Source organism: Lutra lutra, chromosome 4 (assembly GCF_902655055.1).
Source record: "Lutra lutra chromosome 4, mLutLut1.2, whole genome shotgun sequence".
NCBI classification, from domain to species: domain Eukaryota; kingdom Metazoa; phylum Chordata; class Mammalia; order Carnivora; family Mustelidae; genus Lutra; species Lutra lutra.
The window spans coordinates 156,777,018-156,794,651 of record NC_062281.1 but is presented as its reverse complement, the minus strand read 5'-3'; the positions used below and the strand labels follow the sequence as shown (position 1 = coordinate 156,794,651).

The following is a 17,634-nucleotide window of genomic DNA, read 5'->3' as shown; positions in this document are numbered from 1 at the left end:
AAAATTATATTCGCATTTATGAGTGTGCACAGGTTGGTACCCCTAATCCTCATGTTGTTTAAGGGTCAGCTGTACTACTAAATTGTTTTAAGGCCCTTTATGTTCTATACAGCTTTCTACAAAAGCTTCCTACAGCTTGCTTTATGGTTAGGTTTAACATTTCACAATCTTTTTTTTTTTTAAAGATTTTATTTGTTTATTTGACAGAGAGAGATCACAAGTAGACAGAGAGGCAGGCAGAGAGAGAGAGAGAGAGAGAGAGAGAGAGAAGCAGGCTCCCTGCTGAGCAGAGAGCCCGATGCGGGACTCGATCCCAGGACCCTGAGATCATGACCTGAGCTGAAGGCAGCGGCTTAACCCACTGAGCCACCCAGGCGCCCCACATTTCACAATCTTAAGGAATACTTGACCAACCTGACTATAAATACCTCATGCATTCTTTATTCTTAATTCTTTTCAGTACCTACTAGTATTAAGATGATTTGTAGTAGGAATAAGTTAATAGAAAAAAACAGGACTGCCTTTAATCTGCTGCCTAATCTCAGTTTAGTTCCCTCTCTTACCTAGACCTCAATTTTTTCATCTGTAAAATGAAGGAGTTATACCACATAATTCCTATAGGCTTTTCCAATTTTAAACCTGTGATACGCTATTATTTTATATTGCTTTTATTTAGCTTTTGGCCGTGATCTTTTATTGTTCCTGGGATAAAATAGAGATAAAAACAAAGTTCCTTATATTTGTTCTTTATTACCCTCCATCTACCTTCTTATAGTGATTGATAATACAGATTTTATTGTCTTATTGAAGGACTGCAAAGACTGATACTGGAAAAATAATTTGAAAATTTACAGCTAGGCTGGGAAAGGAGAAGGCTAGATTAAAAAAAAAAAAAAAAAGGAGGGGACACCTGTGCAAAAACAAACAAAATCTAGGTATCAAATTGAGGCAGGGTCAGAGATATGCACCCTGGGCCCTAATAACCATGAGACCTTGTGTTGAAATTTGTTAGAATTGCACAGGAGCCTAGAATTCAGGTTTTCGAACTTCCTGGTTAATGTTTTAACACTACAGTACATCATATTATTCAAATTATTATGTCATTTAATTTTACCTAAAGAATGAAGATACATGCATGAAATAATCTTTTATAATTTATTTGTGTAGGTTTTTTTAACCACTTAACTTATTTTCTGGCTGCTGGTGCTGTTACTTTGGGAATTGGTTTCTTTGCTTTGGCATCAGCTTTGTGGTTCCTGATTTGCAAACGAAGGTAAGGTTTATTAGAATGTTTAACTTTTTTTCCTTTTAAAAATTCAGTGAAAGACTTTTCCAAATGGTATTAAATAACTATAATAGCACTGATTCTGTAATTTGAGGTTTGGTTATAGACATTTTGATTGGGAAGGGAAAGCTTTACATGTTTAAAATAGCCCGGAAAGACACGTCCTACTAGTATAATAGCCTGAGTACTGTAATAGTAATCTTCATGCATTAAAATTCTAAGAAATAATGAGATATATTTTATTCTCTGGAAGACATGTGTTCAAATTATGTCTAGAAATTTTTAGTTTTTGATTTCTTTTTTTTTAAGATTTTACTTATTTATTTGACAGACAGAGATCACAAGTAGGCAGAGAAGCAGGCAGAGAGGGAGAGGAGGAAGCAGGCTCTCTGCTCAGCAGGGAGCCGGACGTGGGGCTCAATCCTAGGACCCTGGGATCATGACCCAAGCCTAAGGCAGAGGCTTTAACCCACTGAGCCATCCAGGCGCCCCATAGTTTTTTATTTCTAATTTAGAGGTTAAAAACATTACTGGGACAAAAAGACTCTCTCTTTTTTTTTTAGATATTTAAGAGAAGAGCTGACAGAATCCTCTGGTATAATCTAAATGTAGTCTTTTGCCAGAGACAGAAAACTCCAAAATTTGGTGGTTTTGATTATTTTGTTGAGTTGCTTTGTTTGATGTTTAAAAATGTAAATTGTAACACGTTCTTGCACATACTCTTCCAGGATTCCCTATCTTAACCAATGAATACATACTATCTATTCATTAGCATAAATCAGAAAACTGGAAATTCACTTACTCATTCTTTTAACAAATATTTATTAGTGCCTGGCATTGTTCTTGGTACTATGGATATAACTGAATAAGTCAGACAGGGTTTCTGTTTCATAGACTAGCAGTGCCACTGGGAGGAGACAGATAATGAAAAATAAAGTGGCCAGGGAATGTCTCTTTAAGTGGGCAGTATTTAATCTGAGATTGGAGTTAAAAGAAGGAACCAACCATATGAAGACTTTGTCAAAGAGCTCTGTAAGCTGAAGGGATAGCAAGTACAAAGACCCCACATGGAAATGTCCTTGGTATTGTTCAGGAAAGGGAAAAAAGGCTAGTGTATAGACTGTAGTGAGTGAGGGAAATAATGATGAAATTAAAGATGTAGATGGGGGTTAGATCACATAGCATGTTGTGGACTAGAATATGGAGTTTGGATTTTGTTATTTATGCCATTGTAAGGTTTTAAGCAGGAGAATGACTGGGGACTTACTACCTAGTGGCTATTGTTCTAAATGCTTTATATGTGATCTCATTTAGAATTCATAACCAGCCCATGAGGTAGCAGTAATGTTATCTCCCTTTTAAGGACACTATAATGTCACCTATAGATAAGATATAGATATAGATATAGATATAGTGTAACCTATATCTATATGACACTATAATGTCACCTATAGATAAGATAGATATAGATATAGTGTAACCTATGTTACAGTTTTATAACACTTTTTAAAATTTGAGATATAATTCACATACAATATAGTACATAGATTTTAAATGTATGATGATGAATTTCAGCATATATATTCCCATATCATCACAACCCCGATCAAGATATACGACTTTCCATCACCTTGGAAAGTTCCCTCATGCTCCTTTCCAGTTGTCACTCCCCACCTCCCACTCAGAGACAGTCATTATTCTGATTTTTATTACCGGAGGTTAATTTTGCCTAGTCTTGAGTTACGTGTAAATGGGATCATACGGACTTTATGTTCGCATTTTTGCCTTAGCATAATATTTTTGAGATTCATTCATATCTTTGTATTTATCTGTATTTCATTCTTTTTATTGATGATTTTTATTAATTGTATAAATGCACCTCACTTTATTCTGTTAATGGACAATTGGATCATTTCCAGTTTTTAGTTCTTAGGAGTAAGGCTGTTATGAACGTTCTTGTACAATCTTTAGTACATGTGCTTTCACTTCTCTTGGGTAATACCTAAGAGTAGAATTGCTGGATCATATTCACTTTGTTAGCAAATTGCTTAACAGTCTTCCAAAGTGAGTATATACTTCTACCAGTAATATTTGAGAGTTCTAATTCATATTTTTATTTTATTTTTTTTTTCTAATTCATATTTTTAAAAGGTTTTTCTTACTTCTCTGTGAAGCCTGTATTTAATTGAGCAAGAGTGAAAGCAGAGCAAGTTAGGAGGTTATTGCATAATCTAGGTCAGAGATGATAGAGTCTTGGACTAAAAGAGATGAAAAGAAGAGGTTGGATTTGAGGTGTGTTTTGTAGGTAAAGTTAAGAGGGTTTGTTTGGTGGATTGAATGAGGTAAGGAAAGATAAATGAAATGGAGAGTTAATGCCAACACCTACCTTTTTACCATGAGCAATCGAGTAGTTGATCATGCCAATTACTGAGATGGGAATATGATTAGAGAGGGGAGCAAGTTGAAGGAATAGTGATAAACTAGAAGTTACATTTTGGAAAGTGTTTTGGACATCCATTAGAAATATCAAATACTCAGATATACATGTAGGAAGTTCAGAAGAGAATTCAAGCTTGAAGATTTAGGATATCAATGTATAGAGGGTATCTAAGGTCATTAGAACTGGGTGAGACTAACCAGGGAGTAATTTTTGGAAGAAAAAACCTAGGACTACGCCCTTCAGCCCACCAACATTTAGAAATCTAGCAAAAGAATAGGAAGAATCATCTGAAAAGGAAGAACAGAAAGGTACGCTGTTAAGGAAATCAAAATTAGAAAATGTTTCAGTGGTGCTGGGAAGATGGCAGAAGAGGAGGGCCCTAGGCTCACCCTGTCCCATGTTTACAACTGGATATCATTCACATCCAAGTCAGTAAACTGGAGAGTGATCCTAAGACTGGCAGAACAAACTCTACAACTAAATGTATAGAAAAAGCTGCATGAGAGAGTTTAGGAAGAGCAGACACTGTGGTCAGGAGCTACCCACAGGAGGGAGAGAGCTGCAGACTTGGAGAGGGAAAAACACCAGGAAGCCAACACAGAGGAAATGAATCCCCATAACGTCTGGCCTTGAAAACCAAAGGGGCTGAATTCTGTGAGTTCGTATAACCAGCAGGACTTGGAGCCCAGAGTTTTAAAAGTCAGAGGGCTAGTGATAGCCCATAAAGAGTCCCCACCCTTAAAGAGACAAGGGCCCAAGGAAAGGCAACATAGAAGTGACAGCTTGCAGATCGGAGGGAAATCTGTTTATACCAATTTCAGAGAGTGTTGGGGGATTTCTCTGGGAATGAAGGAGCTGGCAGTTGCCATTTTCCTCTCCTGCCCCCTCGCATAAACACAGAGTCACCTGTAGGAGGTGGTGCTGCACAGGCACTTGCTACTTAACCTGTTGGTACTGAGCCCTGCCAACAAGTTCTCCTGAGCACTTGCCAACTCCAAGCTTGCTGATCTCAGCTCCAGGCTCAGTGTAATTTTTGTTAACACTGTGCATGTTGCACCCACCCATGCCTCTACATGCTATGCGCCCATGGCCATCACACTTTGGGGGATCCAGCTTCAGACTAGTGGGTCAATGCAAAGTTTACTAACACTGCATATGCCATGCCCAGCCACCAAGTGCCCCGGGTGGCCACCACCACCATCCTCAGTCCCTGTACCCCCAATAGCCACTTGGCTGTGGGAGGTCTGGCCTGGGACTAGGGGTTCAGTGCAAATTTTGCTAACATCAAAAGTTGCCCCAAACCTTTCTGCTGGCACAGAGATCCCACAAAAAATTCAACTCAAGAAGCAAGAAGGTCCACACCAAGACACTTAGTAATTAAAAAGGCAAAAAATAGTGATAGAGAATTTTAAAGGTAGCAAGAGAAAAGAAGACAGCTACATACAAAGGAAACCCCAAAAAGTTATCAGCTGATTATTTAGCCGAAACTTTGTAAGTTGAAAGAGGATAGCATAATGTATTCAAAGTGCTGAAAGGGAAAATTCTGCAGCCAAGAATGCTTTACCCAGCAAGGCTATCATTCAGAATAGAAGGAGAGATAAAGAGTTTCCCAAACAAAAGTTAAAAGAACTCATGGCCACTCAACCAGCCCTACAAGAAATGTTAAGGGGGAATCTGAGTGGGAAACAAAAACCATAAGTAAGAATAAGAAAAGTGAGAATCACAAAATAAAGAGATGTAACAAAACACGCCAAATGTCTGAAATGTAGAAGGAAGAGAAGTAAAAAATGAATTTAAAAACAAGCGACCATCAGCTTAACATAGACTGCTTTATGCAAAAGATGTTATGTATAAACCTAATGGTAACTACAAATCAAAAAACAGTAGTAGATATGCAAAAAATAAAAAGTATGGAACCCAAATATATCACTAACTCCCCCCCAGCAAACCATGAAAGAGAGAAAGAAAAGAATCAGAAAAAAATTACAAAAACAACCACAAAAAAGTAACAAAATGACAATAAATACTTATCAATAGTTACTTTGAATGCAAATGGACTAACTGCTCCAATCAAAAGATATAGGGTGAAAGAGTTTATAAAAAAAACAAGACCCAATTATAGGCTTCCTACAAGAGATTTATTACAGGCCTAAAGACACCTGTAGATTTGAAGTGTGGAGATGGAGAAACATTCATCATGCAAGTGGATGTCAAAAGAAAGCCAGAGTAGCAATACTTACGTTGGACAAACAGACTCTAAAATAAAGTCTGTAAAAAGAGGCAAAGAAGGACACTATATAATAATAAACAGAACCCAACAAGAATATATAGCAATTGTAAATATTTTTTATGCACCCAACATGGGAGTACCCAAATACACAAAACAGTTAATAACAAACATAAAGGAAATATTCAATAGGAATACACCAATAGTAGGGGACTTTAGCTTCCATTTACATCAATGAACAGATCATTCAAATAGAAAATCAATGATGAAACTAACTTTGAATGATACAGATGGTTTTAATGGATATATTCAAAACATTCCATCCAAAAGCAGCAGAATACACATTCTTTTCAAGCACAGATGGAGCATTCTCCAGAATAGATCACATGTTAAGACCTGAAACAAGCCTCAATAAATTCAAAAAGAGCAAAGTTATACCATGCATATTTTCTGACCATAATGCTATGAAATTAGAAGTCAATCACAAAATATCTGGGAAGATTTTGGGAAGATCCACAAATACATGGAGATTAAATAATAAATAAATACTAAACAATGAATGGGTCAACCATGAAATGAAAGAAGAAATAAAAAAGTACATAGAAACAAATGAAAATGAAAACAGAATAGTCCAGGGGCACCTGGGTGGATCAGTTGGTTAAGTGTCTGCCTTCAGCTCAGGGCATGGGTGAGGCTCCCTGCTCCCTCCCTCTCTCCCTCTGCCCCTCCTCTCTGCTTGTGCTTGCTCTTTCACTTTCTCTCTCTCTCTCCCAAATAAATAAATAAAACCTTAAAAAAAACAACAACACACAAATTGTCGAAATCTTTGGGATGTAACAAAAGCAATTTTTTTCTTTTTTTTTTTTATTGTGTTGTTAGTTACCATACAGTACATCATTAGTTTTTGAGGTAGTGTTCCAAGATTCATTGATTATGTATAACACCCAGTGCTCCATGCAATACATGCCCTAAATACCCACCACCAGGCTCACCCATTCCCCAGTTCTTCCCCTTAAAACCCTCAGTTTGTTTCTTGGAGTCCACAGTCTCTCATGGTTCATCTCCCCCTCTAATTTCCCTCTCTTCACTTTTCCTTTCCTTCTCCTAATGTCCTCCATGTTATTCCTTATGTTCCACAAATAAGTAAAACCATATAATTGACTTTTTCTGCTTGACTTATTTCACTCAGCATAATCTCCTCCAGTCCCATCAATGTTGATACAAAAATTGGGTATTCATCCTTTCTGATGGCTGAGTAATATTCCATTGAATATATGGACCACGGATTCTTTATTCATTCATCTGTTGAAGGGAATCTTGGCTCTTTCCCCAGTTTGGCTATTGTGGACTTTGCTGCTATGAACATTGGGGTGCATATGGCCCTTCTTTTCACTACATCTGTATCTTTGGGGTAAATACCCAGTAGCGCAATTGCCGGGTCATAGAGAAAAGCAGTTATTTTTTAAATATATCTTTTATTTTTATTTTTTAGAGTGGGAAAGAGAGGAAGAGAGAGAGAGAAAGGAGGGGCAGAGGGAGAGAGAGAATCTTAAGTAGGCTCCGCTCCCAGCACAAAACCTGACACAGGGCTCAATCTCACAACCCTAAAATCATGACCTGAGCCAGACTAAGGGTTAGATACTTAACAGACTGAGCCAGGCAGCCACTTCCCAGCAAAAGCAATTCTAAGAGGGAAATTTATAGCAATACAAACCTAGCTCACAAGGCAAGAGAGACCTCAAACCTAAAGAAGCTGGAAAAAGAACAACAAACAAAACCTAAAACCAGGAGAAGAAAAGAAATAATAATAAAGATTAGAGCAGAAATAAATGATATAGAAACTAAAACAAAAACAAAAACAAACAAAAAGAACAACAACAACAAAAAAAAAAACAAAACAGATCAATGAAACCAGGACCTGGTTCTTTGAAAATATCAACCAAATTGATAAACCTCTAGGCAGACTCTTCCAGAAAAAGGGGGTGGGGAGAAGGATTTTAAACAAAATCACCAATGAAAGAGGAGAAATAACTAACATCCCAGAAATACAAATAATTGTAAGAATATTATTAAAAACTATATGCCAGGGCGCCTGGGTGGCTCAGTGGGTTAAGCCGCTGCCTTCAGCTCGGGTCATGATCTCAGGGTCCTGGGATCGAGTCCCACATCGGGCTCTCTGCTCAGCAAGAAGCCTGCTTCCCTCTCTCTCTCTCTCTCTCTCTCTGCCTTCCTCTCCATCTACTTGTGATCTCTCTCTGTCAAATAAATAAATAAAATCTTTAAAAAAATAAAAAATAAAAAAATAAAAAAAATAAAAATAAAAACTATATGCCAAATAAATTAGACAACCTAGAAGAAATGGATAAATTCAGAGAAATATAACCTACCAAAACTGAAGCAGGAGGAAACAAAATTTGAACAGATCAAGGCAATTGAATCTGTAATCAAAAAACACCCAACAAACAATAGTCCAGGGGCAGATGGCTTCACAGCTGAATGCTACCAAACATTTAAGGAAAAGTTAATGCCTGTTCTACTCAAACTATTCTAAAAAATAGAAGAAGGAAAACTTCCAAATTCATTCTGTGAGGCCAGCATTATCCTGATACCAAAACCAACTAAATATACCACAAAAGAGAACTATAGGCCAATATCTCTGATGAACATAAATGCAAAAATCTCAACAAAATAATAGCAAATAAAATCCACTGGGATGAAAGGGTGTTTCTATATTCACAAAATAATCAATGTGATAACATCTCATCAATAAAAGAAAGGATAAAAACAGTGATCATCTCAATAGATGCAGAAAATGCATTCGACAAAGTACAACACCGGTTCGTGATAATAATCTTTTAAACAGTAGGTTTAGAAGGAACACACCTCAACATAAAGTCCATATATGAAAAACCCACAGCTGTTATCATTCTCAGTAGGGAAAAACAGAGGTTTCCCCCTAAGGTCAGGAACAACACAAGGATGTCCACTCTTGCCATTTTTATTAAACATAGTACTAGAAGTCCTAGCCAAAGCAATCAGACAACAAAAAGAAATAAAGACATCTAAATTGGTAAGGAAGAAGTAAAACTCTCATTATTTGCAGATAATACTATATATAGAAAACTCTAAAGACTCAACCAAAAAACTACTAGAACTGATAAATGAATTTAGTGAAGTCACAGGATACAAAATCAATATGCAAAAATTTGTTGCATTTGTATACATTAGTAATGAAGCAACGGAAAGAGAAATTAAGAAAATAATCCCATTTACTACCACACCAAAAACAACAGAATACCTAGGAATAAACAAAGAGGTGAAAGACCCATACTCTGAAAGCTATAAAATATTGATGGAAGAAATTAGAGACAGAAATGGAAAGACATTCCATGCTAATTGCTTAGAACAATTGTTAAAATGTCCATATGACTCAAAGCAATTTACAGATTTAATGCAATTCCTACCAAAACACCAACAACATTTCTTCATAGAACTAGAACAAAAAAAAAAAAAAATCACAAAATTTATATGGAACCACAAAAGACCCTGAATAACCAAAGCAATTTTTGAAAAAGAAAAAGCTGGTGGTATCACAATTCCAACTTCAAATTATGTTACAAAGCCATAGTAATCAAAACAGTATGTTACTGGCACAAAAATTGACACATAGATTAATGGAACAGATTAGAAAACACAGAAATAAGTCCCAAATTTGTGGTCTTTTAATCTTCAAAAAAGCAGGAAAGAATATCCAATGGGAAAAAGACCGTCTCTTCAACAAATGATGTTGGGAAAACTGGACAGCCACATGCAAAAGAATGAAACTGGACCACTTGAAGAGAGCACAGGCATTAATTTCTCTGACATTGGCTCTAGCAACATTTTTCTAGATATGTCTTCTGAGGCAAGGGGAATAAAAGAAAAAATAAGCTATTGGGACTACATCAAAATAAAAGGCTTCTGCACAGCAAAGGAAATAATGAACAAAACTAAATGGGAACCTATGGAATGGGAGAAGATATTTGCAAATGACATCTGATAAGGGGTTAGTATCCAAAATATATAAAGAATTTATACGATTCAACATCCAGAAAACAAATAGTCCAATTTAAAAATGAGCAGAAGACACAGACATTTCTTCAAAGAAGACATCCAGATGTCCCACAGACACATGAAAAGATGCTCAACACCACTGATCATCAGGGAAATGCAAATCAAAACCACAATGAGATATTACCTCTCACCTGTCAGGATGCCTAAAATCAAAACCACAAGAAACAAGTGTTGGAGAGCATGTGCAGAAAAAGAAACCCTCTTGCACTGTTGGTGGGAATGCAAATTGGTGCAGCCACTTTGGAAGACAGTATGGAGGTTCCTCAAGAAATTATAAATAGAGCTACCCTATGATCCAGTGTTCGCACTACTGGGTATTTACCCAGAAATAATTCAAAAACATGAATTCAGAAGACACATGAACCCCTCTGTTTATTGCAGCATTATTTATAGAAACCAAACTTTGGAAGCAATATAAGTGTCCATTGAATGATGAATAGATAAAGAAGGTGTGGTATAATAGACAATGGAGTATTATTCAACCATAAAAAAAAAATCTTTCCATTTGCAGTGCAAAGTGAAGCTAGAGAGTATAATGTTAAGCAAAATAAGTCAGTATGAGAAAGACAAATATGATTTCACTCTTATGTGGAATTTAAGGAACAAAACCAAGAGCAAAGCAAAAGGAGTGGGGGGACCAAGAAGCAGACTCTTAACTATAGAGAACAAACTAATGGTTATCAGAAGGGAGGTGAAGGGGAGGATGGGTGAAACAGGTGAAGGGGATTAAGGAGTGCACTTGTCATGATGAGCACTGGGCAATGTATAGAACTGTTGTATCACTATATTTACACCTGAAACTAAGATAACATTGTATGTTAACTATACTGGAATTTAAAATTTAAAAAAAAATAAAAAGAAGGAAAAAAATTAGAAAATGTTTCAAGAAGGAGGAGATGATGATATTGAAAGTGCTTAAGAAGTTGAGAAAGATGATGGAGAAATAATTTTTGGATTTGGCAACATGGAAGTTATTGACGACCTCTAACAGTTTTGGTAGAGTGATGAGTTCAGAAGCTCACATTTGAATAAAACACAGGAGGTGAGAGAATTGAATCAATATAGACCTCCCTTTAAGGAAAGTGGTGTTTTCTGTTTTGTTTTGTATTATTTTGTTTTTGGTGAAGGGGAGTTGACAAATGGGGAAGTAACTGGAGGAGAATGTGAGGGCAAGGAAGAGGGTTTTTTCCCTCTCTAAAAATTGAAGACATGCTTGATTATCTTCCTCTCTCATTCACACTTCCCCCAAATTTGAACCATCACCAAGTTCTATTTAACCTCATAAATCACTCAAATCTATCCTTTACTTTCAGTTACCACTGTTACCATCTTATTTATCATTATCCCTCACATAGATTACTGCAGTACAAGTAATAACTGATTCTCTACCTACACTATTATTCTCATTAAATCTCTTTTCCACACTTCAGCGAGACATTTTCCAAATACATATATAATCAGGTTACCAGACCATTCCGTCCCATCCCCACTACATTATAAAGAACTTCCGATTGCTTTTAGGAGAAAGACAAGTGGCATAACTTTTAAGACCCTACATGGTCTGCCCATTTCATCTCCCACTTTCCTCTTGCTTTCATTGTTTCTGCTACACTGTCCTAATCTGGCCCCTAGGTCTTTATCTTGATAATATTTCTGACTGAAATACTTTCTTCTACAACTCCCTTCCTCCACAACACTCTGCCTAATAAATTACTATTTCTTCGAATGCCCAATTCAGTCTTTTCCTTAGAAAAGCCTTCTCCCTGACTCTCTAACCAGATTAATTCCCTTTGTTGCATACTCCCACAGTACAACAGGTACCTTTCCTTGATAACTCTTTCCAAAGTTGTAATTTTTCATTTTCTTGTCAGCATTTTATTAATGTCTGTCTTCCTTAATAGTCTTTAACCTCCATAAGAGCAATAACGGTTCTGTGAGGGTAGTGGCTGTGCTTTTTTTCCCTTGCCACTATATATCCAGCACCTAGCACAGTGTCTGACCCATAGCAAGTACTCACTAAATATTTGTTAAGTGAACTTAATTCAATGAATGAGTGAATCCTAGTTGCCTAAACCACATTAAGTAATGAAATACAGTCTCTTAAATTAATTTAGAAGTTTTCTAGTACTTCTCTATGAAGAAATGGCAATCAGCATTATTTTTTAAATTGGTAAGTTTGGAATGACTATTAGAAACTACATTTCCTTATGCTTAACTATCTTTGATCAGCTGGAGTTTTACTTGCTGCTTCATTATTTTTAACGGTCTCTCAAAATTGTTTGTGTTGCAAGGGTAAGGTCATGGGTACGCTTGCATTGTAAGTCATTAGTTTCAATCCAGTTTCCTTCTATTTAATTTTGCCAGATATATTATTAAGTAAAAAACTGATGAATGAATTTCATTTCATTCCTTTGTCATAGAAGGCAAATTTATGAAAACACTAGTTAACATTAAACTAGATTGATGATCTCACAACCAGAAAGATGGATATCAAAAAATTGTGGTGAATTTCAAACTGGAAATATTAATCCTGCATAAAAAGTGGCTTAATTTACATTCTATGAATAAAATAGGTATAGTAAAATCAGTAACATATGAGAAGGGAATATATATGTTGATTGGTGTTTTAAAAATAAATATATGGGGGGGAAGCAAGATGGCAGAGGTGTAGGAGATGTAAATTTGTCTGGTCCTAGGAATTCAGCTAGGTAGTTATCAAACCATTCTGAGCACCTACGAACTCAAGAGGAGATCGAAGAAAAGAATAGCAGCAATTCTATGAACAGAAAAGCAACCACTTTCTGAAGGTCTCTTCTCATTTGTTTAGTGTATATTTTTCTGACATCATTGTTACCCTTTTAGGATTTTCTTCTCTCATTCATCTATTCTTCTCTGGAAAAAATGATAAAATGGAAAAATTCATCTCAAAAAAAAAAAAAAAGAACAAGAGGCAGTACCAACTGCTAGGGTCCTAATCAATAAGGACATTAGTAAGGTGTCAGAACTAGAGTTCACAATGGCGACTATAAAGATACTAGCTGGGCTTGAAAAAAGCAGAGAAGGTACTAGAGAATCCCTTTCTGGAGAAATAAAAGAACTAAAATCTAACCAAGTCAAAATAAAAAAGGCTATTAATGAGGTGCAATAAAAAATGTAGGTTCTTACTGCTAGGATAAATGAGGCAGAAGAGAGAATTACTAATATAGAAGAGCAAATGATGGAGAATAAAGAAGCTGAGAAAAGAGAGATAAACAACTACTGGATCACAAGGCAAGAATTTGAGAGATGAGTGATACAATAAGACAAAACAATATTAGAATAATTGGGAATCCCAGAAGAAGAAGAAAGAAAGAGAGGGACAGAAGGTATATTAAGAAGAACTTCCTTAATTTGGGGAAGGAAACAGGCATCAAAATCCAGGAGGCATAGAGAATCTCCCTCAAAATTAATAAAAATAGGTCCACACCTCATCATCTAATAGTAAAACTTACAAGTCTCAGAGACAAAAAGAAACTCCTAAAAGTAGCTCAGGACAAGAGGTCTGTAACCTACAACAGTAGAAACATTAAATTGGCAGAAGACCTATCCACAGAGACCTGACAGGCCAGAAAGGACTGGCATGATATATTCAGAGTGCTAAATGAGAAAATTATGCAGCCAAGAATACTAGATCCAGCTAGGCTGTCATTGAAAATAGAAGGAAAGATAAAAGTCTTTCAGGACAAAAAAAAACTAAAAGAATTTGCGAACACCAAACCAGCCCTACAAGAAATATTGAAAGAGATCCTCTAAGCAGAGAGAGAGAGTCTAAAAGTAACATAAACCAGACAGGAACAGAGACAATATACAGTAACAGTCACCTTACAAGCAATACAATGGCACTAAATTCATATCTTTCAATAGTTACCCTGAATGTAAATGGGCTAAATGCCCTAGTTGAAAGGCACGGCTATCAGATTGGATTAAACACACACACACAAGACTCATTGATATGCTATCTGCAAGAGACTCATTTTAGACCCAAAGACACCTCCAGATGTAATGTGAGGGGGTGGAAAACCTTTTACCATGCTAATAGACATTTAAAAAAAAAAAAACCCTGGGGTGGCGATCCTATATCAGACAAATTAGATTTTAAACCAAAGACTAATAAGAGATGAGGAAGGACACTATAACATACTTAAAGGGTCTATCCAACAAAAAGATCTAAAAATTGTAAATATCTATGCCCCTAACATGGGAGCAGCCAATTATATAAGCCAATTAATAACAAAATCAAAGAAACACATCAACAATAATACAAGAGTAGTAGGGGACTTTTACACCTCCCTCACTGAAATAGATCATCTAAGCAAAAGATCAACAAGGAAATAAAAGCTTTAAATGTCACACTGGACCAAATGGACTTCACAGATACATTCAGAGCATTCCATCCCAAAACAACAGAATACACATTCTTCTCTAGTGCACATGGAAGAGTCACCAGAATAGATCACATCCTGGGTCACAAATCACATCTCAACCAGTACCAAAAGATCAGGATTATTCCCTGCACATTTTTGCACCACTATGCTTTGAAACTGAAACTCAATCACAAGAGGAAAGTTGGGAAGAACTCAAATACATGGAGGTTAAAGATCATTGTACTAAAGAATAAATGGGTGAACCAGGAAATTAAAGAAGAATTTAAAAAATTCATGGAAACAAATGAAAATGAAAACACAACAGTTCAAAACCTTCGGGATGCAGTAATGGTGGTCCTAAGAGGGAAGTATATAGCAATACAAGCCTTTCTCAAGAAACAAGAAAGGTTTCAAATATACAACCTAACCCTACACCTAAAGGAGCTGGAGAAAGAACAGCAAAGAAAGCCTAAATCCAGCAGAGCAGAAACCAGTGAAATAGAAACCAAAAGAACAGTAGAACCAATCAACAAAACTAGGAGCTGGTTCTTTGAAGAATTAATAAGAATTAATAAGTTCTTTGAAAGAATTAATAAGAATTAATAATTAATAAGAATTAATTATTAATAATAAGAAAGAATTAATAATCTGGCCAGATTTATCCAAAAGAAAAGAAAAAGGACCCAAATAAATAAAATCATGAATGAGAGAGGAGAGATCACAACTAACATGGAAGAAATACAAACAATTATAAGAACATATTTATGAGCAACTCTATGCCAATAAATTAGGCAATTTGGAAGAAATGGATGGATTCCTAGAACATATAAACTACCAAAACTGAAACAGAAAGAAATAAAAAACCTGAACAGACCCATAACCAGCAAGGAAATTGAAGCAGTAATCAAAAATCTCCCAACAGACAAGAATCCAGGGCCAGGTGGCATTCCAGGGGGAATTCTACCAAACATTTAAAGAAAAATTAATACCTGTTCTTCCAAAACTGTTTCAAAAAGTCAAAATGGAAGGAAATCTTCCAAACTCTGTGAGTCCAGCATTACTCTGATCCCAAAACCAGACAAAGACCCCATCAAAAAGAAGAATTACAGAGCAATATCCCTGATGGATATGCATACAAAAATTCTCACCAGAATACTAGCCTATAGGATCTAGTAGTACGTTAAAAGGATTATTCATCACAACAAAGTGGGATTTATTCCTGGGCTTCAGGGTTGGCTCAACATCTGCAAATCAATGTGATACAATATATTAATAGAAGAACAAGAACCATATGATCCTCTCAATAGATGCAGAAAAAGCATTTGACAAAGCACAGCATTCTTTCTTGATTAAAACTCTTCATAGTGTAGGGATAGAGGGAACATGCCTCAATATCATAAAAGCCATCTATGAAAAGCCCACAACAAATATCATTCTCAATGGGGAAAAACAGAGCTTTCCCCCTAAGGTCAGGAACATAGCAGGGATGTCCACTATCACCACTGCTGTTCAACATAGTACTAGAAGTCCTGCCTAAGCTATCAGAAAACAGAAAGAAATAAAAGCCATCTGAATCGACAAGAAGTCAAACTCTCACTCTTTGCAGGTGATACAGTACTTTATGCGGAAAACCCAAAAGATTCCACCCCAAAACTGCTAGAACTCATACAGGAGTTCAGAAAAGTGTCAGGATATAAGATCAGCATATAGAAATGAGTTGCATTTCTATACACCAACAACAAGACAGAAGAGAGAGAAATTAAGGAGTTGATCCCATTTACAATTGCACCCAAAACCATAAGATATCTAGGAATAAATCTAACCAGTGAGGCAAAGAATCTGTACTCTGAAAACTGTAGAATACTCATGAAAGAAATTGAGGAAGACACAAAGAACTGGAAAAATGTTCCATGCTCATGGATTAGAAGAACAAATATTGTTAAAACGTCTATGCTACAGGGGCGCCTGGGTGGCTCAGTGGGTTAAGCCGCTGCCTTCAGCTCAGGTCATGATCTCAGGGTCCTGGGATCAAGTCCCGCATCGGGCTCTCTGCTCATCAGGGAGCCTGCTTCCCTCTCTCTCTCTCTGCCTGCCTCTCTGTCTACTTGTGATCTCTCTCTGTCAAATAAACAAATAAAATCTTTAAAAAAAAAATCTAGTGAACTTTAAAAAAAAAAGTCTATGCTACTTATAGCAATCTATACATTCAATGCAGTCCCTATAAAATACCATCAACTTTTTTCACAGACTGGAACAATTGATCCTAAAAATTGTATGGAACCAGAAAAGACAAAAGAATGTTGAAAAAGAAAACCAAAGGTGGTGCCATCACAATTCTGGACTTCAAGCTCTCTTACAAAGCTGTAGTCATCAAGACAGTATGGTACTGGCACAAAAACAGACACATAGATCAGTGGAACAGGATAGAGAATCCAGAAATGGACCCTCAACTCTATGGTCAACTAATCTTTGACAAAGCAGGAAAGAATGTCCAATGGAAAAAAGACAGTCTCTTCAACACATGGTGTTGGGAAAATTGGACAGACATGCAGAAGAACGAAACGACCATTTCCTTATACCACACATACAAAAAAACTCAAAATGGATGAAAGACCTAAATGTGAGACAGGAACCCATCAAAATCTTTGAGGAGAACACAGACAGCAACTTCTGTGACCTCAGCCACAGCAAGTTCTTCCTAGAAACATCACCAAAGACAAGGGAAGCATTCAGCATAATCTCTGAGTAAAATAAGTCAAGCAAAGAAAGTCAATTATCATATGGTTTCACTTACTTGTGGAACAAAGGAAATAACATGGAGGACACTAGAAGAAGGAAAAGAAAAGTGAATTGGGGGAATTAGGAGGGGGAGACGAACCACAAAAGAGACTGGATTCTGAGAAACAAATAGGGTTTTGGGGACAGGGGGTAGGGACATGGGTAAGCCTGGTGGTAAGTATTAAGGAGGGCACGTATTTTATGGAGCACTGGATGTTGTACATAAATAATGAATTTGGAACACTGCATCAAAAACTAATGATGTATTTTATGGTGACTAACATAAAACAATAAAAAAAATGACAAGGGAAGCAGGGCAAAAATGAACTTTTGGGACATCATCAAGATAAAAGATCTGCATTGCAAAGGTAACAGTCAACAAAACCAA

The 17,634-nt window shown here is 36.4% G+C and overlaps 1 protein-coding gene across 3 annotated transcripts in view; it reads left to right on the top strand.

Moving 5' to 3' along the window:
- Nucleotides 1–17,634, top strand: part of C4H1orf185 (chromosome 4 C1orf185 homolog) — a 69,582-nt gene that overhangs the window by 39,256 nt on the left and 12,692 nt on the right. For all 3 annotated transcript variants that reach the window (XM_047728831.1, XM_047728832.1, XM_047728833.1), the window contains exon 2: nt 1,168–1,273. In XM_047728831.1, the coding sequence (XP_047584787.1) occupies nt 1,168–1,273 (106 nt within the window). The remainder of the gene's footprint in view (nt 1–1,167; nt 1,274–17,634) is intronic.